The 25,381-nt window shown below is 39.5% G+C and overlaps 1 protein-coding gene and 1 pseudogene across 1 annotated transcript; both read left to right on the top strand.

The window, feature by feature from the left end:
• Nucleotides 1-1,197: 1,197 nt before the first annotated feature.
• Nucleotides 1,198-2,022, top strand: LOC101034784 (prohibitin 1 pseudogene; annotated as a pseudogene).
• Nucleotides 2,023-2,314: 292 nt separating this feature from the next.
• LOC141581390 (large ribosomal subunit protein eL31-like) lies at nt 2,315-15,509 on the top strand. Its single transcript, XM_074386621.1, has 3 exons — nt 2,315-2,410; nt 4,502-4,587; nt 15,128-15,509. The coding sequence occupies exons 1-3, from the start codon at nt 2,315-2,317 to the stop codon at nt 15,507-15,509; spliced, it is 564 nt and encodes a 187-aa protein (XP_074242722.1).
• The last annotated feature ends 9,872 nt before the right edge of the window (nt 15,510-25,381 follow it).

Here is a 25,381-nt window from a genome sequence, read left to right as displayed (position 1 = left end):
GTGGCGATTCCTCAAGGATCTAGAAATAGAAATATGATTTGACCCAGCAATCCCATTAGTGGGTTTATACCCAAAGAATTATAAATCGTTCTGTTATAAAGACACATGCACGTGTATGTTCCTTGCAGTACTATTTACAATAGCAAAGACTTGAAACCAACCCAAATGCCCATCAATGATAGACTGAATAAAGAAAATGTGGCACAAATACACCATGGAATATATGCAGCCACAGAAAAGGATGAGTTCATGTCCTTTGCAGGGACATGGATGAGGCTGGAAACCATCATTCTCAGTAAACTGACACAAGAACAGAAACCAAACACTGCATGGTCCCACTCATAAATCAATGTTGAACAATGAGAACACATGAATACATGGGGGGAACATCACACACCAGGGCCTGGTCGGGGGTGGTGGGTGCTAGGGGAGGGATAACATTAGGAGAAATATTTAATGTAGATGACAGGGGGATGGATGCAGCAAATCACTATGGCATGTGTATACCTATCTAACAATCCTGCACGATCTGCACATGTACCCCAGAACTTAAAGTATAATAAAAAGAAAGAAGAAAGAAAGACATATAATAAAGATTAAGAAAATGTCAAGGTCACAAGAGCAGAAAATCAAACACCGCATGTTCTCACTCATAGGTGGGTGTTGAACAATGAGAACACATGGACACAGGGAGGGGAGCACACTGGGGTCCATTGGGGGGAATGGGGGAGGGGCGGCGGGTGGGGAAGTGGGAAGAGATCGCATGGGGAGAAATGACAGATACAGGTGAGGGTACGGAAGGCAGAAAACCACACTGCCATGTGTGTACCTATGCAACAATCTTGCATGTTCTTCACATGTACCCCAAAACCTAAAATGCAATAAAAAAAAAGAAAGAAAATGTCAAGGTAACACAGAAAGGGCTAATGGTAGCAAAGTCTGATGGCATTAACTTTCAAGGAGGTAGGGACTTACAAAGTGTTAGAACAGTGGGGGAGATGTCTCTATGAAGTCAAAGAATTGGCTGAGATAGGAAGAAAAAGGTGTTGAATAAACAGACAAATGGTAAGTGTAAAACATTTACCCTAATTAAAGGCCCTGAGATAAGTATGATAGGAATAAAACACATTATCAGTTGGGGAATTCACGTGGAGGTCAGAATGGAAGCAGGTTTGAGAGGGTCCAGCAGAAGAAAACATGGCTGCCAAAGTGTTTGAGTCCATTGGCAAGTTTGGCCTGGCCTTAGCTGTTACAGGAGGCGTGGTGAACTCCATCTTATATAACATGGATGCTGGTCCCAGAGCTGTCATCTTTGACCAATTCCCTGGACTACAGGACACTGTGGTAGGGGAAGGGACTCACCTTCTCATCCCATGGGTACAGAAACCAATTATCTTTGACTGCCATCCTCGGCCGTGTAATGTGACAGTCATCACTGGTAGCAAAGAATTACAGAATGTCAACATCGCACTGCACATCCTCTTCTGGCCTGTCGCTAACCAGCTTCCTGGCATCTTCACCAGCAACGGAGAGGACTATGATGAGCGTGTGCTGCCGTCCATCATGACTGAGATCCTCGAGTCAGTGGTGGCTTGCTTTGATGCTGAAGAACTAATAACCCAGAGAGAGCTGGTCTCCAGGAAGGTGAGCGACGGACAACCTTATGGAGTGAGCAGTCACCTTTGGGCTCCTCTTAGACATGTCCTTGACACATCTGACCTTCAGGAAGGAATTCACAGAAGGGGTGGAAGCCAAGCAGGTGACTCCGCAGGAAGCAGAGAGGGCCAGATTTGCGGTGGAAAAGGCTGAGCAGCAGAAAAAGGCAGCTATCATCTATGCTGAGGGCAACCCCAAGGCATCTGAGTTGATTGTCAACTCACTGGCCACCACAGTGGACGGCCTGATCGAGCTGCACAAGCTGGAAGCTGCAGAGGACATCGCGTACCAGCTCTCATGCTCTCGGAACATCACCTACCTGCTGGTGGGGCGGGGCAGTCCATGCTCCTCCAGCTGCCCCAATGAGGGCCCACCCTGCCTGCACCTCTGCAGGCTGACTGGGCCACAGCCCCAGTGGTTCTTGACAGCCCCTTGCTTCTGTCCCTACCCCAGAAATCACTGTAAAATTTTTTGATTGGCTTAAAGCAAATAAAATAAAGGTAATATCACTTCAGATCTCTTTTTAAAAAATCATCCATTCAAAAGGACCTGAAGAATAAATGGTACCAAAAGGAAATTCATCCAGGTTTCTGCTAGAAAAATAAGAGTAAGAGAACAGGGAAAAACAAAAGTATAAAGGATAAAGAGAATTCTCCTAATGACAGAAAGCACACTGGAAGAGTTTGAGAAGCTTATGAGGAAAGAACGTTTGGGTCAGAAAATGGAGGAAGATGGCAAGAGGAGTCCTGGTGATGTATGACATGAGGAGTTGAGCTAATGGTGACCAGAGGAGAGATCTGAGTTATGATGGGATCCAATCTGAGGAAGTCTGGGATAAGACAGACAATTGATTTGTGTTAGGTGTTTCAAGACCAAAGGATAAGTGAACATCTGCTAAAGAACTTTTGTCAGAACCATCAGTGGCTAAAGGACCACTTCTCTCTATTAGCTAAGCAGTGATGCAGAAGGTAGATCTTCACAAAGCAAAAAACCAGGATACATCTCTTTTGTTTATTGAGGGTAGTATGGTGCCTGAAGAACTTATATCATAGGAGTAATGGGAAAAATAAAAAAAATCCTTATCAGATGACTTATTGCTGTATTAATGTACATTGTACATTATTTTTACTGCTATTGGAAGTTCAAAATAATGAGTGTTCTGGCTACCATCTCTTTTCCCTAAAAGTAACCAAGACTTAGTACTCTGCTTCTGGGATCCATTGCCTCAGAGAATCTCAGATTAGAAAGTGAAACATACTGTACAGTGGTATGTTACCACAGAAGTGGTAATGTACAGATCTAATTTGAGAAGACCCTTAAAGGAAACAGGGGTGAATGCTGTTGCTGAGAGAAAAAACCAACAAAGAAGAAATTTTTCCAGTCAGGGAAGGGTCTAGTGGTTTGTGGAGATACCATGTATGCAGATACTTTGTTGGGTAATTCCTTGTGAAATACCCGTGGAGACCAAGATGATCATCAAGGGTCTTTAGTAACAAAGCCCATGGTCACTGGACTGGACCTCTGGAGAATTCACATCTAAGTTTGCAGAGAGCATCAGTGCTTGGAAAATGATGGAGGGTAATATGGAAGGTAGATTTTTCAGCAAAAGGAGCTATAAGAACAGAGGCCCACTCCACCTCCCACATCTTTCTATAACCACATAAGTATCCAAATTTAGAATATAAGGAGCAAGAAGACACTAAAACCCTTGATTGAGATTTAATTACTTACCTCCTTGGAGAGTAGGGGTACATAGACAGACTTTGACTTAGACAACTAAACCAAAATAACAACATTTCTTATGTTATGTAAGGAGGAAATACTTATCTATTAAACATATGAAAAGCCTTCGTAAGTAAGTGATGTTGGTCATTACTCCAGCTCCTTCTCTGTCTTGAAAGTTGTTATCAAACCAGAATGTATTGAAAACTTTTGATGTTCCAAGAGTAGCACATACATTATGTAATTTAATCCCCCCAACTTCCCTAAATAAGTAGCATCACCTCTGTTTTTGATTTAAAGAAATGAGCTCAGACAGGTTAAGAAACTTACCACCACACAGATAGTAGGAGGCCAGTTAGGACTTAAGCCTAAGGCTGTCTAACTCAAACATTCATGCTTTTATTTCACCAGGGTGCTACAAAAAGCACATGTGGAAGTATTTTTAATGCATAAAAGATCCTCAAATGTAAGCATCATTACTATGTTCAAGACTCTGAGGATGACAGAACATAGGCGCAGCATTCTCAGAGATGTTCTTCTTTTTTTTCAATTTCAGGAATAACAAGAGGACCTGTACTTTTGAAGTACATAACTTTGGAAGTAGCATGTAAAGAAATTTCATTTTTGCCTTAAAGTATTATAATGTAATGGTCCAATGGGATTTTATAAAGCTAGATATTCAGACAGGCTGTCATTAAACAAGTCTTAATTTTTTTAAGTGATCAGATCAGAGCCAATAATAGAAGCAAGGTTAAGTAAAGCTACATTTATCAGTAAAAACTAGTTTTTAATCTAAGCTGAAGAAAAAATAATGAGACAAAAATTGCCCTTTGCTGATTGGAAGAAAGTTTAGGGAAAGATATGTTGATCAATGTGTGGGATACGTGTAACTACTATCATTGTTCTTCTAGAGTCAATACCAAAAAGAAGTTTCTCACTTTAGAAAGGTTCATGAAATTGAAAAGACTTCAGTGAAATTAAACTTAAGGTTCAGACAGGTATTCAAAATTGTGTTTTAATTAAGTCTAAATATTAAAATTTGGTTTTAGTAAGAAGAAAATTTTTATGATAATAAAAATTAAAGTGAATACTAATTTAAAAGTAATATTCATTTACCCAACAGATGATTGAAAACCTGCAACACACCAAGTACTGTGCTAATATCAACGTTGCTGATATTCGCTCTGTGGGAACTACAACTTGCCATTAGTGGGTCTTCAGCATCTAGGACATTGCCTGGAATAGAGTAAGTGCTTCTTAAGTATGTGTGTGTTGAAAGACAAGGAAATTTACCTCCTTCCCACAAACCCATTCTCTGCTCTTAGATATCTTCGACTGGACCTAATCTCTGTCTTAGATAAGTGAAGTTCCTAGTACCTTGAAGAACAAATACATCAAGCCTTTGACTAAATTGTCCCATTCAAAATAGAATTTAAACAGCATGGCTCATTCATAGTAAGCATTATTGAAAGTCTGCTATATATAAGATATGGTTATATTATAAACCTGATGAAATATTTCCAATAATATCATCTATCTGGGCAGTCTCGGACATAAGAGATTCTCAAAAACATAGGGCCAGAGGGAAATGGGCAGAAAGAGGAGAGAGCAAAATCAGCACCAAATTGAAGAAGGGAGTCCATTTAATATTTAGTAACTAGATTCCCATCAAAATTGTCACAAAGATGATGTCCATGTGGTCAAGACATAGTGTTTTGGGACCCAACTCTCACAACTGAGGTTCTGGAATAAGCAGCATCATAATCTCCAATCAAGAAGACACATGGAGCAACCAGAAGATTCCTGTATACTTGGTTGTCAATGAAGACATAGCTAATTTGCATGAGATCTATAAAAAAAGGATAAGACTCTCAGGAAGATGATCTAATCTCAATGAAACTGATCCAGCCAAATGATACATAGTTAGGGTCAGGACTCCAAGTCTAGAGAAGAGGGATGCCATACAGAGTCACTACTTACACTGAATGAGAAGAGAACCTGAGTCAAAATCCAGACCTGGAGCCTAAACAAAAAAGAAGTAGTAAGAGGATAACAGATGAGAATGTTTGGTATTTTGAGATACTCATAAACCCAGAGTCCTGTCCTTGTATACTAGATCCCAAGTCCATGTGCAGAAAAGAACATAGTGGGATAGGGGAGAAAGGGTGGTAGGGTAGGGCAAGAAGCATGACACAGGAATAACGAAATCAAAATCAAGAGCCAAGTGGTAATTTCTAGAAAACCAGTTTTATTCCAGTCTCCAAAGAGCCATGTAGAACATGAAAGTGGGTATAGAGAGGGTCCTTGATGAGGGCTAGAAAGACGAACATAGGCCCTGTGAAAATTAATTCAGACTCCATGGAGAAAATGGGTTCATAGCCAAAAGCTGTCAAGGGTCTCAGTTTGGAATAGCTGAATAAGAAAGAGCCTGACAACAAATTTATTAACACCAGTATAAATGAACCTACCTTGAAACATTTTATTTCCCCTTCAGAAGTTGCCCACACTAGATACCGTATCTGTTTAAACTAAACTTCTTTGTTGTTCCCATTCAAATATAAAAGTATACTGAAGTAATTTTTTTGTTGCTAAGAAGGCATAATGGAATAGGGTCAGAGTTGGTTAGGAGAATGGAAGGTTTAGTGGCTCTCTGTGAAAACCAAGATCAGAAGCTTTGCCTCTGACTCCAGCTTCTGACTTCAATCCAGTTGTTCATTACTGGGACTTCTCCCTGCCCTCTATCTTGTCCAAAATAGATTATCATCTTCAGAGCATTATTATGCTTATTTTTTAACTTTTTTATCACATTAACTTTCCTCCATAAAAGAAAACTCTTGCTGACATAAATGTTTGATTAGAAGCTTTCATATATTCCAATATGAAATGTTCCCTCTCAACCAGGGCTCATGAAATATACATCAAACAAGTTCTTTATGCAGCATAAAACAAATTTCAATACTCTTCTTCAAATAAAATAGTAACAATTTTAGACTATCTCTAATTCTTATAATTGGCTTCAGGAGGTAGCTATTATAGCCCATAAACAGATTTGGATTTTCAATAAACTGATCCTGCCAGCCCTGTGAATCCAAAGATAATTTTTTTTGTCTTTTGGTCAAATAATCACACCAGTGACATTTACCTGGGTGATTTTTCAGTCACCTCACTTATAAGATTTTGCTAAACAATTCTTGATAATCTACCTTATTAATAATAACCTTAGTTCTCAGTTACACTAAAAGTTCTGGTGCAATAGGATTCACCCTTCAGACCTCTTCAGCGCTTATCTTTAAGTAATCTCTTCTGATGTCAGAATTTTAAACATCATTTTTGGGTATATAACTGGGCATTTACATTTTTAGCCCAGACCATCTTTTGAACTCCAGATTCACAGATCGAGTCACCTATTCAACATCTCTGTTTGAGATATGAAGGCTTAATATATCCCAAATTACACACTAGATTTTTTTTCACCAAAACTTTCTCTCCTCTCAATATTCTCTGATTCAGAATATGAGAAATCTATGTTTGAAATTCAGGCAAAAATATTTGGAGACATCCTTGATCCTGAATCTTCTCTTTTTCTTATCCAAACCATCATTATATCTTGCCAATTCCTACTTGGAAAAAGTCCTAGAACCTGACCACTTCTCCCCAATCCAAACCCTACACATCTCCTCCTGAATTGCAATAACACTTTTCTTTTTCTTTTCTTTTCTTTTTTTTTTTTTTTTTTTTTTTTTTTTTGAGACAGGGTCTTACTCTGTCACCTAGGCTGGCTGGAGTGCACTGGTGCAATCTCAGCTCACAGCTGCCTTGACCTCCCCAGGTTCAGGTGATTCTCCCACCTGAGCTTCCTGAGTAGCTGGGACAATAGGCATGAACTACCATACCTGGCTAATTTTTGTATTTTTTTTTTTTTTGTAGAGACAAGATTTCATCATGTTGCCCAGGCTGGTCTAAAACTCCTGGAATCAAGCAATCCCACCTGCCTTGGCCTCCTAAAGTGCTGAGATTACAGGTGTGACCCACCTCACCAGGCCCTAAATTGCAATAACCTCTTACCTTGTGTTCTTGCTTTTCTCATGCTGCACACAGCAGACAAAATAAACATAATATAAGTCAGATCATAACATTTGTCAACTCAAAATACTCCAGTGGCTCTTGATTGCTCTTAGAGTAAAAATTCATTAACCCAAATGCCCATTAATGATAGACTTGTATAAAGAAATGTGGTACATATACACCATGGAATATTATGCAGCCATAAAAAGGAATGAGATCATGTTCTTTGCTGGTACGTGGTTGGAGCTGGAAGCTATTATCCTCTGCAAACTAACACAGAAACAGAAGACCAAACACCCCATATTCTCACTTATAAGTGGGAGCTGAACAATGAGAACACATGGACATGGGAGTGGGGAACATCACACACTGGGGCCTGTCAAGGGACAGGAGGGAGGAAGATTATCAGGAAAAATAGCTAATGCATGCTGGGCTTAATACCTAGGTAATGGGTCGACAGGTGTACCAAACCACCACAAACCTGTACAGCCTGCACATGTATCCTGGAACATAAAATAAAATAGAATAACAAAGTTTACAACAGCCAATCTTCTCTGTATACATTGGCATCTCACTGCTGCTCTTACTTCATCTACTTCTAAGCTCCCACTTTTTCACTCTGCTCCAGCCACTGGTCTCCCTGCTGTTTTCTGACCAAACCAAGCATGTTCTAGCTTCATGGCATTTGTACTAATGTTCTCTGCCTTAATTCATTTAATCCACAAAATAAACCTATTGGATAAGTATACAAACACCTTTACCCAGAATGTTTACTGAGAATTTAAAAGCAAATTCTCAGGTCCCATTTGGAGGTAGGACTCCATCATCTGTGCTTTAACATGGGCTTCCAATGATTCTGATGCATAATAAAGTTTGACAACTACTACAGTATCTGGAGACATTTTTGGTTCTTGCTACAGTGGAGGGAGGAGGAGAAGGCGACTAGTATCCAGTGGCCACAGATGCTGCTAAACATTGTATAATGCACAGAACATCCTTCACAGCGAAGGTGATCTGGCCCAAAATGTCAATAGTGCTGAGGTTGAAAAATTCTACTGTAGTGTTTAGACCAGACTTCTCAATCTCTTTATTATCATCTACTAAGGAACCTTAGATATTTACTACCCCCTATAAAACTTTAATACCATAGATATACAGTGTATTTCTTATGTTCTGTAATCCTTTGGAGTGCCTAAACTCATTATAATATCTAAGAATTTTTTGTGCTCCCAAAACCAATTTGTACTCCCATTTAGAATGCATGGCCTACCAATAACTAGAATCAAGCTTTAGCATAGCTTGTGCAAAGCGGTCCTATGTGAAGAAAGACTTATTCTCTAGTAGATCTTCATCACTCAACTAATACGTAATAGCAAGAAATTGGGAAATTAGTTTGAATAGACTGTCAGATTGGGGCCTGAGAGTTTATTGACATAGGAGTACTCTCCCTTGACATTATGGTAGCCTTAGAGTTTGAATATGATGATGACCTGTGATAATCAAGGTTGAAATGCATAACTGCCTTGGTAGGGTAATGAGGAAAGGATCCAAAAGGTGAGCAAGTCAAAATGAAATCAGAAGTCCAACAGCTAGCTGTGTTTCATAAAAGGGCCTGAACAACACCCCCTTCACTAAAGCAATAAGGAGCTGAGTGACAAAGATATGAGATTCACTGAGAAGCTTCATGATCTCCTGTAAGCCAGGGTGATGGTAGAAAATAATCTTTGAAAACAGGCTTCCTAGTACCCATGAGAATAACAGGATTCTGATGGGCATATTTTATTGCCAGGAAAAATGGAGCAGCAAGGCCAGAGAGGAAACCAGGAGGTCTTGACCACATGGATTTGTGACAATGGCTGATAAATCATGATGTTTCATGGAACAAGATGAATAGGCAGCCAATAAGGATACTTCTTGACTTAGCTATAGCAACAACAAAATGTTAAAGATTCTTGAGGAAAGGGTTGATGTAATGACAAGTCATCATTTCTCGCCAGTTTCCAAATCTGAGCTAGTTATTGAGTCCATCACTTAAAGATGAGGTCCACTTAAAAAAAGAACCCTGAAATGCCACAGCAAATATATGCAAAAATATTCTTCCAATTCTTCCTCATAGAAAACTATGGCCATTTAACAGAATAATTATATACTGGAAGAGGGATAATATCCAGATATTTTGAAGGCTATAATAGAGAGTTTGAGCTGACATTGTTACCAGGAGATCCAAAGTACCATGATAACTCCTGTTAGAGTGGGGACCTATGGAGACCAAGGCCATCATACAGTGTGTCTAACAGAGTTTTCTGTCATCATTTCTCCAGGTGATTAGTGCAGCTGGCAGAACACTCATATAATTTTCTCAATCTGTGAATTAAGATCTATTATGATGGGAAAAGTCAAATGGAATCCCTGGAACTTTCCCCTAAAATAGTAAATCTTTAAAATTCAATTTTCTGGGATAGAATTATAGAAACTAGCATCAACTTCAGTGATTGAAAGTTTAATTCACTGATATGGTCATAGAAAAATCCAAATAAATCATGGCAGATGATGGTAAGCCATTATAAGCCAGCTACCAGTCATACTTCCTGTACCAAATTTCATATCCTGACTAGAAAATATTTACCTAGCACTGACACTGGATGGGTAGTTGATCTGAGCACCACATTTTTTAAATTCAAGCTTTTTGTATTCATCTGGGATACTTAATTTTTTACAACAGATCTGTGTTCACTCTATAGCTTCCTCTTGTTCACAAAAGGGACCTGGATTATTTTAACATCCCACAGAATATCAGATTTGTCTACGTATTGGTGGCACACTAATTGGACTTGGTAAACAGGAAATGACAATTACTCTGCTTGTCCTTGTAAGACACATGCATGCCAAAAGGTTGAGATAAACTCTATAAAGATCTAAAAGCCTTCTGGTTTGGTGAAGTTTTCAGAGGTATGATTTTCTTGAGACTATTTGAAATATTCTCTCTAAAGAAAAAGCCAGGTTCATAAACATCATAACTCCTACAACCAGGCACAGCACTAAAGGAATTGCCCTGAATTTTGGAGGCAACATATTTCATACTTGGAAATACTATTCCAACCCATTTATTGGGTGACTTAGAAAACTACCAGTTTTGTGTGGATCCTACAGCAAGAGAGGATGTGCAGTGAAAAATTCACATTCTTTCAAGCCAGCAGATCCAACAGTGTCAAGATACCTGTTGTAGATATGGACATCGTGTGGAGTCTCTCTGTCAAGCCCAGGACATGTTCTATAGCATAGATTTTCTAAGATTCTAGAGCAGGCATCCCCAAACTATGGCCCACGGGCCGCATGCGGCCCCCTGAGGCCATTTATCTGGCCCCCCACCGCACTTCCGGGAGGGGCACCTCTTTCATTGGTGGTCAGTGAGAGGAGCACAGTATGTGGCGGCCCTCCAACGGCCTGAGGGACAGTGAACTGGCCCCCTGTGTAAAAAGTTTGGGGATGCCTGTTCTAGAGCAAGGCCATGCATTCTGTAGCACTGATCACTTGCCAATTGAAAAGGACTATCTGGCATGCTACTGAGCCCTAGTAGAAACTAATCATAGTCAAGTGAGCATGCAACTGGAACCACCCACCCTGAAAAGGGTATTGTCAAAACTACCAATCGTGAGATCAAGAAGGCAAGGCAACAATCTGTCATACAATGAAAAAGAGAGTCAGGATTGGGCCCGAGTAATCCAAAGATCAAAAGTAAGATAGAAAAAGAAGAAATACAGACCTTCTTATCACATACTTCTGTTGTGTTAGAACAGCCATAGCACTGGCCAACAGTAAGGGGTATCTACAATGAGCAGAAGAAGAGGAAGATAATACATATCAATTACGTGTCAGTACCAGCTGCCACAGCAACAACTGTCTCTTATTCCATGAAACCTTCACTTATAAGTTTTTCTTAGAGATGATTACAGGCTAATCTCTTGAAGAGTCATTAGCAGAATGGACTTATACAGAAAGGCATGAACCAATCTGAGGAGAGATGTTGATGCCATGTCCCAGAATCTCTCAGTCTACTCAGATTACCTACAGTTGTAATAGAGATGGCTCCTCAAACACAGAAAGCTCCCTACCTCAAGTGCTGATTCCTTCTGCTTTTCTGGCTGAGGGCTTTCTTCAGGACCACAAAGCTTGCTGGGCCTATGTACAGGGTATGGCTGAAAGACAGGTAACTCTAAACCAAAGAAGGATGAGAGTGAATGTGTAAATAAATCAGCTTTCTCTTCCATTGGTGAGACAATGCTGAACATTCTATATGGTTTCTCAAAAGATCCCCAGAGAAATTGAGTTCCAATTGTCAACACTAGTAACCAACTCAATCATGCTTTCTGTATTGGCTCTCCTCCTTTCTATTTCCCCACACACTGTCTGTGCTTTCTGGGAGTACTTCCTGAATAAAACATATGTAATGACGTCATCCTCTTAGGGTCTGATTTATGTAAGCACAAACTAAGAAAATGTCTTTCCTGCCTTAACACAACCAAGTATTTTTTATGACTAGGATTCTTCCTTAGTTACAGCTAAGGAAAATGTTCTAGGAGAAGGTCAGAAACATAGTGTAGGCCCAGTTCAGCACCTAAATGTAGATAGTTTTAATGAAACTTTCACAGACTATTTTTACATCATATGTCTTCAAGATTAGTTCTATAGACATGAGGATCCTAGTCTCTGACATTTTCCCTTTGAAATTGTAAAGTTTAAGCTACCATTTAGCATAAAGAAAAATTTTAAATGTTCCAAGAACTATTACCATGAATCTGAGAAGGCTATGCTTTGGAGAACAAAAAGACTTATCTTGCTTTCCGTACATCTTTGTTTCAATCATTTTAGGAAGTGTGTCATTATCTGTGGGGAGTGGCCTTTCCAAAGCCAACGGAAAATGGAGACCACTTTAAATTTTCATTAGCTTCACCATGCCTCATCCTGCTTGTCATACTGCTTGCCTGCTATTAGAGGGCAATTACTTGATAAACTCTTTTAGAGGAATGAAAATTATAAATTATGTTCACTTAGTGGCAAATTAAAAATCTGACCTCATTTTAGGCCCAGAGTTCTTGCTACAGGAAAAGTCTAGAGAGAGGTTAGAGGCCCCTCCTCAAGATGGAAAGAAGCTAGTTCCTGCTGGGACAGACCACTGTAGAAAATCCTAAATGACATCTTTCTTTCAAAACATCTGACATTTTGTTATTCTCATTCTTCATGTAAGTAATCCTTGCATTGATTATTAGATTTAAACTGCCTTCTAATGTTAAAGTGACAAGACTTTATATAAGAAAACTGCTGAAATATATTTTCATTCTGTCACTAATTTAAAAATACTTATTTGGGTTTGCAAATCATCACTTTTACTTTTATGTGACTTTCTGTTGCTCCTCGAGAATACTGCCCACAGTTTCTACTATTGAATTCTGTGCCCATACTGACATCCCTTCTTTTTAAGGCATAATAAATAGAAATAGCTAAGCCAAATGACAGCAGAGGAATCAAACTCAAAACCGTAGGAAGACTTTTCAGAATCTGCTCAGATAAAACAAAAACATTGCTCCACCAAGTTGGACAGATGCTATGAACCATTAACATGTTTAGACTTCAGGAAAACCCATTAAAGTGTTTGCTGCTTGCTTAAACTTGTCTAGAGGACTCAGAATTTAAACACATAGAAACAATGAATAGCCATTTTATTTAAGAGACAGGCACTATACACCCAGAGAAGGAAATTAAATCAGGATGAGATTGAATGATCAAACAATATGTGCAAGATGTATGCCATCACTGGGGAGATTCCTTAAAGAGACAGCACTCATAATCCCACAAAAATTATATTTACCATGTGTCTAACCAACTTCTCTGCTCCTCCCAGTACTTCTAGTCAACTAAATACAAGACCATTTCATTTGGAGTAGGATTTCTGAGCCCAAGTCTCATTCTAGATGTTATTGTTTAAGGCAGTGATCCAAAATCTCAGCACTGGCATAGACTGGCGATTATACCAACAGCTCGAGCCAAGCTAAAGAGGCTAAAGTGATAGCACATCTGCTCTGACTTTAAAGCCAGCTTTCTTTCCTGATACTAAGTCCTCAGAGAGCAGAGTGGGAATGCTTAAATCTGGTACCACATGAATTAATTGAAGTAGGCCGGTTACAAATAAACTCATCTAATCTGATATACCTCCATTTTTATTAGAAAATGAAAATAAATTAGCAGTGGTATTCAGTTCTGTAAAATATGTTATTTGTCTTTATGAGTTATTAATATTTTAATGTTGCATAGTTACAATTCATATTTTTCACACATTTGAAAAATCATTGTCTCTATTTATTAGATCAATCTGCATAAATGAGCTAACAAGGGAAAAATTATCAGTGATGCTTTTATCCAAGAATGAACTGAAATGGAGACCCTTAATTTGTACCTTCCTAGCTGTACAACCATGGACAAATCACCTAATCTCTTGAGGTCTCAGATGCCTTCTTTTCAACGAGAGTAGACTGTCCTAGGTCATTTGTATGGGCCCTTCCAGGTCTACCACTCTATGATTAGTCAATAATTACACATTTTCTATTTTGACATCAGATTTTGTTATTGTATTGTATTCCAAGGCAGACGCAGAAGTTTCTTTATAAAAATGAGAACAAAGAATTAAATGTGCACCCAGAAATATCTGCTCAGAATTATTTCCATTTGGTTTTGATTCAGAACAAACCATTCAGATTTTCTAGTTAGAGTTGTAATTCAAGAGAGGCATAACTCATAGCTACGTTTTTGCCACTATGTGCCTGGCACCATGCAATGTACTTTACACATATTGGCTCATTTGATCTGCATAACAACTCTGTGAGGATATCAACTCAGAAAAAAATGAAGAACTCATCATTTATCTTGGATAAAAAAAAGTGACTGGGGCCAGAACGGCTGGCTCCAAAGCCCATACTCTTCAGCGCCGCATTACAGTGACTTAATTAGGAAAAAGAAGACAGCGCTTACACTGGCACAACCTTTCAGCAGGAAAACCCAGAAGATTGTTTGGAAAAGTGTGTGTTGGTATTTCCCAAGGAGCAAAGAAGTACTAGCAGATGTGCAGCGAACTCATGACAAGCACCCTTGATGACCTACTATTTAATGTTCTCTCAATACATAACGAGTGAGTGAGTGCTTTAAGGACAGAAAGTATGTCTTATTTTAAAAATTATTTTTATTTTTTATTGTTGTGAGTACATAGTAGATGTACATATTTATGAGATACATTAGATATTTTGATATAGGCATGCAATGTGAAATAACCACATTGTGGTGAATGGGGTATCTACCCTCTCAAGCATCTATCCTTTGAGTTACAAACAATTCAGTGACACTCTAAGTTATTTAAAAATGTACAGTTAAGTTATTGACTACAGTCACCCCTGTTGTGCTGTCAAATAATAGGTCTTACTCATTCTGGAGATTTTTTTGTACCACCCCCACTACCATCACCACCACCATCCCCCCACTACCTGCCCCAGCCTCTGGGAACCATCCTTCCACTCTCTTTTGTAATAACATTTAGCTTAAAACACACATCACACAGCTGTATGAAATATTTTTATATCCTTATATCATAATATTATATTTTTAAAAATTTATTTTTGGCTTTCCAACTTGGACCCAGCAGAAAGCCTCCAGCAAAGAAGAGTGGCCAGAAGAAAATGGGCCATTCTGCCATCAATGACGTGGTGACCCAAGAATATACCATCAACATTCACAAGTGCATCCATGGAGTGGGTTTGAAGAACTACACCCCTTCAGCACTCAAAGAGATTCAGAAATTTGCCACAAAGGAGATAGGAACTCCAGATGTACACATTGATACCAGGCTCAACAAAGCTGTCTGGGACAAAGGAATAGGGAATGTCCCATACCAAATCCATGTGCAGTTGTTCAGAAAATGTCATGAGGATGAAGATTCACCAAAAAAGCTCTATACTTTAATTATCTATGTACCTGTTACCAGTTTCAAAAATCTACAGACAGTCGATGTGGCTGAGAACTAATCACTGATGGCCAAAAACATCAAATAAAGTTATAAAATTGCAAAAAAAAATTGTTTTGGTTTACTTTTTAAATTTATTTATTAAAACTAAGACACTAACTCACACATTAGCCTAGGCCTACACAGGGTCAGGATCAATATCACTGTCTTCTACCTCCACCTCTTGTCCCACTGGAAGGTCTTTAGGTGCAGTAACATGCATGAAGCATTAATCTACTATGAAAACAATAACTTCTTCAGGAATACATCCTTAAGGACCTGCCTGAGGTTATTTTATACTTAACTTTTTTAGTAAGTAGAAGGAGTACACACTAAAGAAACAATCAATAGCATAGTGTAGTAAATACATAAACTAATAACAGCCATTTACTCTCAAGTATTATGTACTATACATTTTTGTTGTTGTTAAAAACTAAGAAACAAACACACAGACATCAGCCTAGGCCTATCCAGGATCATCAAGACACCAATTGGGCAATAGAAATGTTTCAGCTCAATTATAATCTTACGGGACCATTATTGTACATGCAGCCTGTTACTGATGAAAATGTTATTATGCACCACAAGATTGCATATGGAAAATTCCAGCAGATATATTAAGGAGTTAGACAGAAATTCGAGTTTTAGGTTCATAACTTATTCTAGTCAAAACATTATATTCGACCACAGTAAATGTAGTTTCTGGCTGCATAGATAGCACATATAACCCATATATCTATAGAGGCTGAAATTTACACATTACAACTCATGTGTAAAAGAAATGTCTAGCTCTAATTATTGTCTGAATATAACTTACCTTCAAACCAATTTCACCCTAAATTCAAAATTTGACTAGTAAAGATAAATCACTGTCTTCCCATTTAAGGCTGTTTCTTCTTGGATAAATAGCCTCTCAAATCAGAGTTGAAACCTCCTGTCAAAGCTGTTTCCTCCCTCTTCTAACTTTTCTTTCCCTAGAGCACCTGGATAAAGGTAAAAGTCTAAGTATCACCATGACAATGTGGGGGGCGGGGGAAGAGAGAGGGTTGTTTCTGTGGCCCACAAGGTGTCCTCTAGATTCTAGCTCCCTTTCACTGAGACATCATCTTCCTGCCTTGTTATTGGATATTCTACACTTTTGTATGCTTATAAATGAGCTAGATTTACTCAGGAGTCTGATAAATCTGGAATTAAACATTAGGTAAGCCATGTAGTAGCTGCAGGTCTTTGGGAAAGCTGCTTAACTTGACTAATTTTATCGCACTCATCTGAAAAACAAAGTTCTTTCCTACTTTTTAGGGTATAATGAAGGAAACCAGTTGACTAATAGAGGTCCTCTTCCTACCATAACCATCTATGCAATAGCCATGACTAGTGACAAACTCTCATGCATTAAACAGATAGCACTCTCCCTATCAGAAAATCATGTGATAATAAAAAAGCTTCTAAGTTATTTTCTTCAGCAGAGCCTCTATAAAAGTACTAAGATTTAGGTACTGCACTGCTTAATACTTTCTTGTGGTTTTCTATAACATTCGTGTGTGTGTGTGTGATGGAGTCTCACTCTGTTGCCCATGTTGGAGTGCAGTGGCATAATCTCAGCTCACCGCAAGCTCATCCTCCCGGGTTAAAGCGATTCTCCTGACTTAGCCTCCCGAGTAGCTGGGACTACAGGTGCCAGCCAATATGGCTGGCTAATTTTTGTATTTTAGTAGAGACAGGGTTTCACCATATTGGCCATGCTGGTCTTGAACTCCTGACTTTGTGATCCACCCGCTTCAGCCTCCCAAAGTACTAGGATTACAGGTGTGAGCCACTGCGCCTGGCCTCTTTTTTTAAAATCATTCTTTACTTTTTATTTACACACAAGACTGATAAAATGAAACAAATCGGTCATTTCTTTGCAGAATTTTATAACATTCTTCAAATACACTATGAAGAGAGGAGAAAACTATGAGGAGACTAAATATCTTAGTAGACAAACTTTTGTCCACAATCCCATGGCCTAGTCTGAAAGACATTTTTAAAAGACAAACACTTTTAGGATGAGTAGATACACGGAACCCTAAAGGTTTCATTAGAGGACTTCACCTGGGTGGTTCAGCTGTCAAGAGCTGACTTCAATGGCATTCATCTGCTAAGCAAACCAAATGAAGTCCAACCGTTTAACAATAAAGTGTTCTCTTTCCTTTATCTCACAGCTCTTCTACAGATTAAGCAAGATTCTTTTTATGGCAATCAGTAATTAGCAAATCATGCAAGAGACATCTGTGACATGAGTCATGAAGTCACAGCAATGACATCTTCAAGACACCCTAGCGCATCTCAGTGTTTTTTGAAATCCATTCTAGGAGTATCTGCTGATGGCTAACTGAATATCTTCAGTTTCAAAACACCTACCAGGAAAAGAAAAGAAACATCAAAACACAAAGAGGGGTGTGCTTTCTCAGGAAGCATGATTCTCACATGTAATAAACATTTTAAAAATTAGGAGAACTATGGTTGTTTAGTTGCTGCTAACCAATGTTGTTTTCTGAGAGCATGTCTTGCCTGCATCAGCATCATAGCTGCAGAAGCATTTTTAAATAAGGACGAGAGTGGAATTGGGTTCCAGGCTTGAATGAACTAAAATCCACTATAAGATATTATAGTACCTTATTTTGACGATAAGTACAGCCCTAGATTTTCTTGCCCAACCTCATTCATATTATTAGACTAGCACTTTCCAAATGCAATTCAGAACCTGCCATCCAAACATTTTGAAGGCAGAATCTTCCACAGTAATAAACTGTCACGTTTTTCTATGTGAAAACACCAAATATCTCCCACCAGAAACATAACTCTGTTTGAATTTTTCAAAGTAATTTACTCTTGTTCTTTTATTCTCTTCTGCTCCCCTGTATATTTTGAGCTATTTTCCTCCTTCTCAAGCCATCAGTTTTATCAGTTCCTTCATATGAATTTAACACTGAGCCTGGCAGATTTCCACAAGGAAAGCGGAAGATACAGAGGCAGTCAACTGCCTGATTAAGGTGATTGTATTACGGTCCAGTTAAATTTTCACTCTCACATACTTTTGGTGGGGCTGCAGATTATAACAATAAGAAATTTTTAAAATGCAAAAATTCAATTTTAAAATGAAAAGGAACATGGGCAAAAAATTAAAATTAACACATCCATTAAGCTATTAAGTACTGTCTCTCACAGTCAAAAAACAATAATTTCACACATCAAATTGGCAAGCAAAAATTTCTCTGAATTGTAAATAGTGAAATGTGCAAACTTATACGCTTCAGAGTAAGAATTCTTATAATCTTAGTGTCATTATGATTTAGCACAAGTTTTAGTATCATTAAGGACCTTTATTTTTACCCTTGACCTCAGTAATTCTACATGTAGGAATTTATTGTAATAATCAAAGACATAAAAATTTATTTTTTATAACAGAAAAGAATTCAAAAATTTAATGTTAAAGCAAATCATATAATATATATATACATAGTGTGTTTTTTTTTTTAATTCTGAGGTACATGTGTAGGATGTGCAGATTTGTTACATAGGTAAACATGTGCCATGGTGGTTTAATGTACCTATCAACTCATTACCTAGGTGTTAAGCCTTGTATGCATTAGCTCTTTTTCCTGATACTCTCCCCACCACAGCCCTGCTCCAACAGGCTCCGGTGTGTGTTGTTCCCCTCCCCATGTCCATGTAGTCTCATCATTCAGCTCACACTTATAAAGTGAGAACATGTGGTGTTTGGTTTTCTGTTCCTGCATTAATTTGCTGAGTTTAATTGCTTCCAGCTTCATCCATGTCTCTCCAAAGGATATAATCTTGTTACTTTTTATGGCTGCATAGCATTCCACAGTGTATATCTAGCACATTTTCTTTATCCAATCTATCATTGATGGGCATTTGGGTTGATTCCACATCGTTGTTTTTGAGAATAGTGCTGCAGTGAACATATGTGTGCATGTATCTTTATAATGGAATGATTTCTATTCCTTTGGGTACTTGCCCGGTAATGAGAATGCTAGGTCAAATGGTATCTTCAGTTCTAAATCTTTAAGGAATCACCACAGTGTCTTCCACCAGTTTACATTCCTACCAACAGTGTAAAAGTGTTCCTTTTCCTCCTCAACCTTGCCAGGATCTGTTGTTTCTAAACGTTTTAATAATTGGCATTCTGACTGGCGTGAGATGGTCTCTCATTGTGGTTTTTATTTGCATTTCTTTAATGATCAGTGATGATGAGTTTTTTTTCATATATTTGTTGGCCGCTTGTATGTCTTCTTTCGAAAACTATGTGATCATGTCCTTTGCCCATTTTTAATGGGGTTGTTTGTCTTTCTCTTGTAAATTTGCTTAAGTTCCTTATAGACTCTATAGATATTAGACCTCTGTCAGATGGATAGATTACAAAAATTTTCACCCATTCTGCAGGTTGTCCATTTGCTCTGATGATAGTTTCTTTTGCTGTGCAGAAGCTCTTTAGTTAAAATAGATTCCATTTGTCAATTTTTGCTTTTGTTGCAATTGCTTTTGTCGATTTCATCATAAAATGTTTGCCATTTCTATGTCCTGAATGGTATTGCCTAGATTTTCTTCTAGGATTTTTATAGTTTTGGGTTTTACATTTAAGTCTTTAAGCCACCTTAATTTTTGTATAATGTGTAAGGAAGGGGTCCAGTTTTAATTTTCTGCATATGGCTAGCCGGTTCTCCCAGTGCCATTTGTTAAATAGAGAATCCTTTCCCTATTGCTTGTTTTTGTCACATTTGTGAAAGATCAGATGGTTACAGATGTGTGGTTTTACCTCCGAGTTCTCTATTCTGTTCCATTGGTCTACGTACCTGTTTTTGTACAAGTATTATCCTGTTTTGATTACTATAGCCTTAGAGTATAAAGTCAGAACTGCTTTCCACCCCAACTACAGTTGCTGCCCCTAGTGCCAAATACAGAGGGTATAAGAAGTTCCTAGGGTTGTCCACACAGATGCTGGCAATCATAGAAACCATGTTGCTGGAATCAGGTGTCCCTGTCCTGGATAAGTCCAGCAGGCCTTTGCAGAAGTCAAGAATGTCATAGAGGTCCCAGGCATCAGAGTCTGGCCTGGTCATCCTGGGCCTCAAAAAACTCTCAAACACAAAGGTCTGGTATAGAATGTACTGATTCTCTCTCTTCAGTTTACCCTCTAGGAAGCTGATGGCTGCCCAGGTCATGTAGTCTTCCCTTCTCAGGACATATACTGGTTGACCACAATCTTGGGTATGTTAAGGGAAAATTTACCAGAGGTGGCAAGTTGCTGGATGACTGCAAGATGCTCACAGAAGGCCCAGAGTTTAGGAAACAGGTAAGTGGTCAAGGCTGACTGAGTCTGGAGGCCCGAGGGTCTTCACGAATTGTGCCACTTCACAATAAAGCCAAAGCTGAACCATACTTTGGAAAACAGAGTCCTTGAAGTTCTCCCTGGAAGCTGCTGAGATAGGTTTTCTGGTCCTTCAAATATAGTGCTCACAAAGATTACCCAACTTAGGGTCGAACCTCAGGACTGTCCAGGGAGTCTAGTTGCAAAGTAGCCAAAGCTTCTGAGGAAACACAGGCACACAGCAGCTTCATCCTGACTGCTGAATGGAGTTGGGTCCTGCCCTAAATCCACCCTCTCCTGGGAAGCCTACAGGGGAGAGAGCTGGCACAGAGCAATGTCCTCAAGGAGTTGCAGCAACCTGAGAATGTTAGAACCTTTACAGCTCTGCAGTTTGTCACGGACATGGTGGGACAGGCCCAGGCCTAGCTCCTGAAGGCCTCCCACAGAAAGAAGCAGGTTCAGCAGCACCAACAGGTGGTCCCACAGGTTACATGGAGTCTGCTAACGTGAGCTGAGGAGGCTGTGGTTGGTGCAGAGCCAGGCCAGCATCACCTTGATGGTGGGCCACAGTCTCTCCACAGACAGAATCTTCCATTTCTTTTGATTGGTCTGGAGAGTATAGGGAAATTGGCCAATGGAGGCATTCCACCCCAAGTAGGAGCCAGTTGGAGGCCCTAACTCAAAACAGCTGCTCATATCATCCTTGTCCCTAGTGCCAGATGCACTGCTGGAGGCAGGGCTCAGCTGAGGCTGAGGCCTCAGAATACCATGACTGAAGACAAGAGCCAAGTGCAAGCCATGTTTCACTTGGAGCTTTTGGCTCAATGGGGCTGGCAGAGTGGCAGACACTGTTGTTTTCAGCAGATCTGAGAGCTGACTGAGAGGTTTACATGTCCTCAACTTACCCCTAGGATAAACAGCTTTACATTTAGAAGTGGCCCCACTTTCCTGTACTGCCTCTGGATTTGAAAAGCCAGTCTCTTCTTCATCAGTTGTATCTGAATGAGAGTCTCCGCTTGTTTCTGAGTGGACCTGTGAACCTAAGGATATGTTTTCCTATTCATCTGTCTCATCCAACTCACAGCAAGCATGAAAATTAGCTTCTGAGTTGTAGCCCTCACTAGAAACACAAGACAACCTGTGGCTTTTCTGTGATTTTCTGTGGTGGGGCCCAGGGGAGGGAGCTGGAAAGTCTTGTTGCCCCTCTTCAGACTTTTTATCCTGATTCCCATCACCAGAGACAGCCACCTCTGCAGCCAGCTTCTTTATCTGGATCTCAGCCTGGATTCATGCATCCACATGTTGAATGAGATGAGAGAAAGTCAAGGTGAAGAGGACTGCTGGCCTGTGCTGTTTCAAACCTGTTTTCCTCAGGCTTTTCACATTCATGAGTCAAAGAAGCACCATGTAGAAGGGAAGAAGGTCAGGAAGCTGAGCATGGATGCTCAGTTTAGGTCAGATGACATGACCGATAGGAAAGACAGAGACAAGAGTCTTCCAGAAGTAGCAGAACTAGCTATCAACCCAATTGCCATGAATTTCCCCTGAGGCTGCAGAAGGCTCTGAATGTAGAGGAAGCTAATCAGCAGCCTTCGGTTATCCCAACACTGCCTCCTATTGGGAGACAGTTTCCTTCCCTGGTACATTTTCAGATGCTGTATCTTTTCCCTGCATGATCAAAGAGCCCTTTGAGGTTCCAAGATGCCCCTTTAAAAGGCACTTCTGAGTGGAGGCAGTGCTGATAGAAGTACAGGGCTTCAATGTCCCTGCGAGAGCCCCCAACTGGTTGAAGGGCATTCCCATGTGCAGGGCCACTGACAGTGCTCTGTAATAACATCTCTCTGTCAAGTTCTTGGTGACCAGAGGTAGGAACTCACTCTGGTAGCAGAACACGTCTCTCAAGTACAGTAGGCAGTGATGGCTGGCCATTCAATCCCAGGAGGCCTCTTCCTCTTAGGTGGGCCCTATTTTCTTGGAATCAAGTGGATAGTGCTGTGAGATCAATCTATACAGCTCTGTAACCTCAGCTCATAGAGATCCTAAAGGAATAGGAAGTGATGTTCATAGAATGTGAGGCTGCCCTTCAGAGGAGTCCGCAGTGGTGTTCCAGTGTTTGAAAGTGCTCATGTGTCAGAATGCTGGTCATTAGCAGCATGACAGCCTCGGAGTACATTTTCCTCTGTAACAGCTCTTCTGCCCTCCTCCTATAAGCCATGGTGTACTAGAACACGAGTTTAATTCAGACTTACTGAAGCACATTCCTAACGACCAGAATGTGAGGCTGGAGTGCTGCTTTGTGAACGTTTCCTTTCTGAAGAAACAGGTCGAGACACTGAGATGTCAAACTTCGAGTAGAGGAGTTCAGCATTCAGGGATTCTGCCTGACTTCTCTCCATGGGCCTGGACTCTTTCCTGTGATGCTTACGTGAGCCTTCTGAGAAAACACAGAAACTACCTATGAATGCTCACCCACAGAGATTAAAAATAATAATCGTCATCACCAACAGAACAAAAGAGTGGGGATACATAAGGCCCCATTAGAGATAGAAGGTAACTCCTGCTCCTCCTTCAGCTCTCAGTTAAAATTACATGAAATGCTTCCCTCTCATACTGCACTGACCTCCTTGGGGTTTCTGGGACTCAACTAGTTGTGAATTTTTCTTGATTTTGTTTCTCCTACTATGGCACACCTATTTAAATTATTTATCATTCTTTCTTATAAACTAGATCACAAAGCTCCCTGAGGACATGGTCTGAGCCATTTCACCATTGTGTCTTCAGTACTTATGCCTGATTCAAATGAATGCTCAGTAAAGACCAGTAAATGATGGTCCTGCCAAATGTAAGTTCCTTAAATATATTAATTACGTGATTACAATGTATAAAAGGACTTCATTTTGCTATTTACTAATCATGTCTAAGAGTGAGATAAAATTGTAGGTAATTTCCATAAACCATAATGCAAAAGAAAGTGGGAGAAAAAAAACTCATACCAAAATTTAAGTTTAATCAATGTTGTAGGTTCTTTGGAGAATTCAACCTAGATTCTAGTTAATATATTTATAATATAAATAATATTTAATGCAAAAGTTGTAAAATTTCTTATCCCTGAGTAGAATTTTCTTTTAGACTTTTGGGATAGAGGGAGAAGAGAAATACATGTCTTGTAATATAAACAGAACTCATACAAAAGAAAACACAAAGAGTAAACACAAAATAGAAAATGTCTTGCTTTTCCTCATAATAAAAAAATAAAATTATAGCAAACTTGAAGTAACAATTTAATCATATCAAAGTATTAAAATATATTCTAAATTACATTTGATACTCAAGGCCATGGTGAAACTTTATTAGAGACTTACACAGCTGCTAGCATTAAAAGTTTCAAAAGTATTAATTTATAAAAATAGTTATGTTCATGTCCTTTTACCCAACAACCCTACCTATAGAAATGATTCCTAAGGAAACACTTAACAAAAGCCAAAGCCGGCTGGGAGCGGTGGCTCACGCCTGTAATCCCAGCTCTTTGGGAGGCCGAGGCAGGTGGACCACCAGGTCAAGAGATCGAGACCAGAGAGATCCAAGATGGCTGATCACTAGCAGCTCGGGATTGTAGCTCCCAGTTAAAATGCAAAGAACAAGAGGATGCCACACCTTCACATGAATTCTTGTTGCTCAGGCACCAGGAGATTCCCAGCGGAGGAGCCCCACGGGTGGCCAGCGCGACTCTTGTGACCGGCGAGGCGGTTTTGCCGGCACCTCAGAGCGTCAGTTCTCGGTGCAGAGTCAGAAAAGCACCACCAATCTTAACGCCGCTGATTTAGTCGGTGCAGTGGGTTGCTCAGATTTCGGCGCTGAGAATCAATAAGTTGGACGTCCACTCAGAAACCCAATTACAAAGACGGTAATTATAAAGACCACAGATGGATAAATCTACAACGAAGGGAAGAAAACAGTCAAAAAAGGCTGAGAATACCCAAGATCAGAACGCCTCTCCCTCAGCAGGGGATCCCAGTTCCTCATCAGCAACGAAACAAGGCTTGATGGAGAACGAGTGTGTTCCAATTACAGAAGCAGGCTTCAAAACGTGGATAATAAGAAACTTCTGTGAATTAAAAGAACTTGTTCTAACACAATCTAAAGAAACTAAGAACTTTGAAAAAAGGTTTGACGAAATGTCAACAAGAATACAAAATTTAGAGAGGAAAATAAGTGAATTGATGGAACTGAAAAACACAATACGAGAACTACGTGAAGTATGCGCAAGTTTTAACAGCCGAATTGATCAAGCAGAAGAAAGGATATCAGAGGTCGAAGACCAACTTAATGAAATAAAACGAGAAGACAAGATTAGAGAAAAAAGGATAAAAAGGAATGAGCAAAGTCTCCAAGAAATATGGGACTATGTGAAAAGACCTAATCTACGCTTGATAGGTGTACCTGAATGTGACGAAGAGAATGAATCCAAGCTGGAAAATATGCTTCAGGATATTATTCAGGAAAATTTTCCCAACTTAGTAAGG

The sequence above is a fragment of the Saimiri boliviensis genome, chromosome 15, assembly GCF_048565385.1.
Source record: "Saimiri boliviensis isolate mSaiBol1 chromosome 15, mSaiBol1.pri, whole genome shotgun sequence".
Lineage (NCBI taxonomy): Eukaryota > Metazoa > Chordata > Mammalia > Primates > Cebidae > Saimiri > Saimiri boliviensis.
Note: the sequence above shows the minus strand (reverse complement) of the source record. Positions and strands in the feature narration are given on the sequence as shown.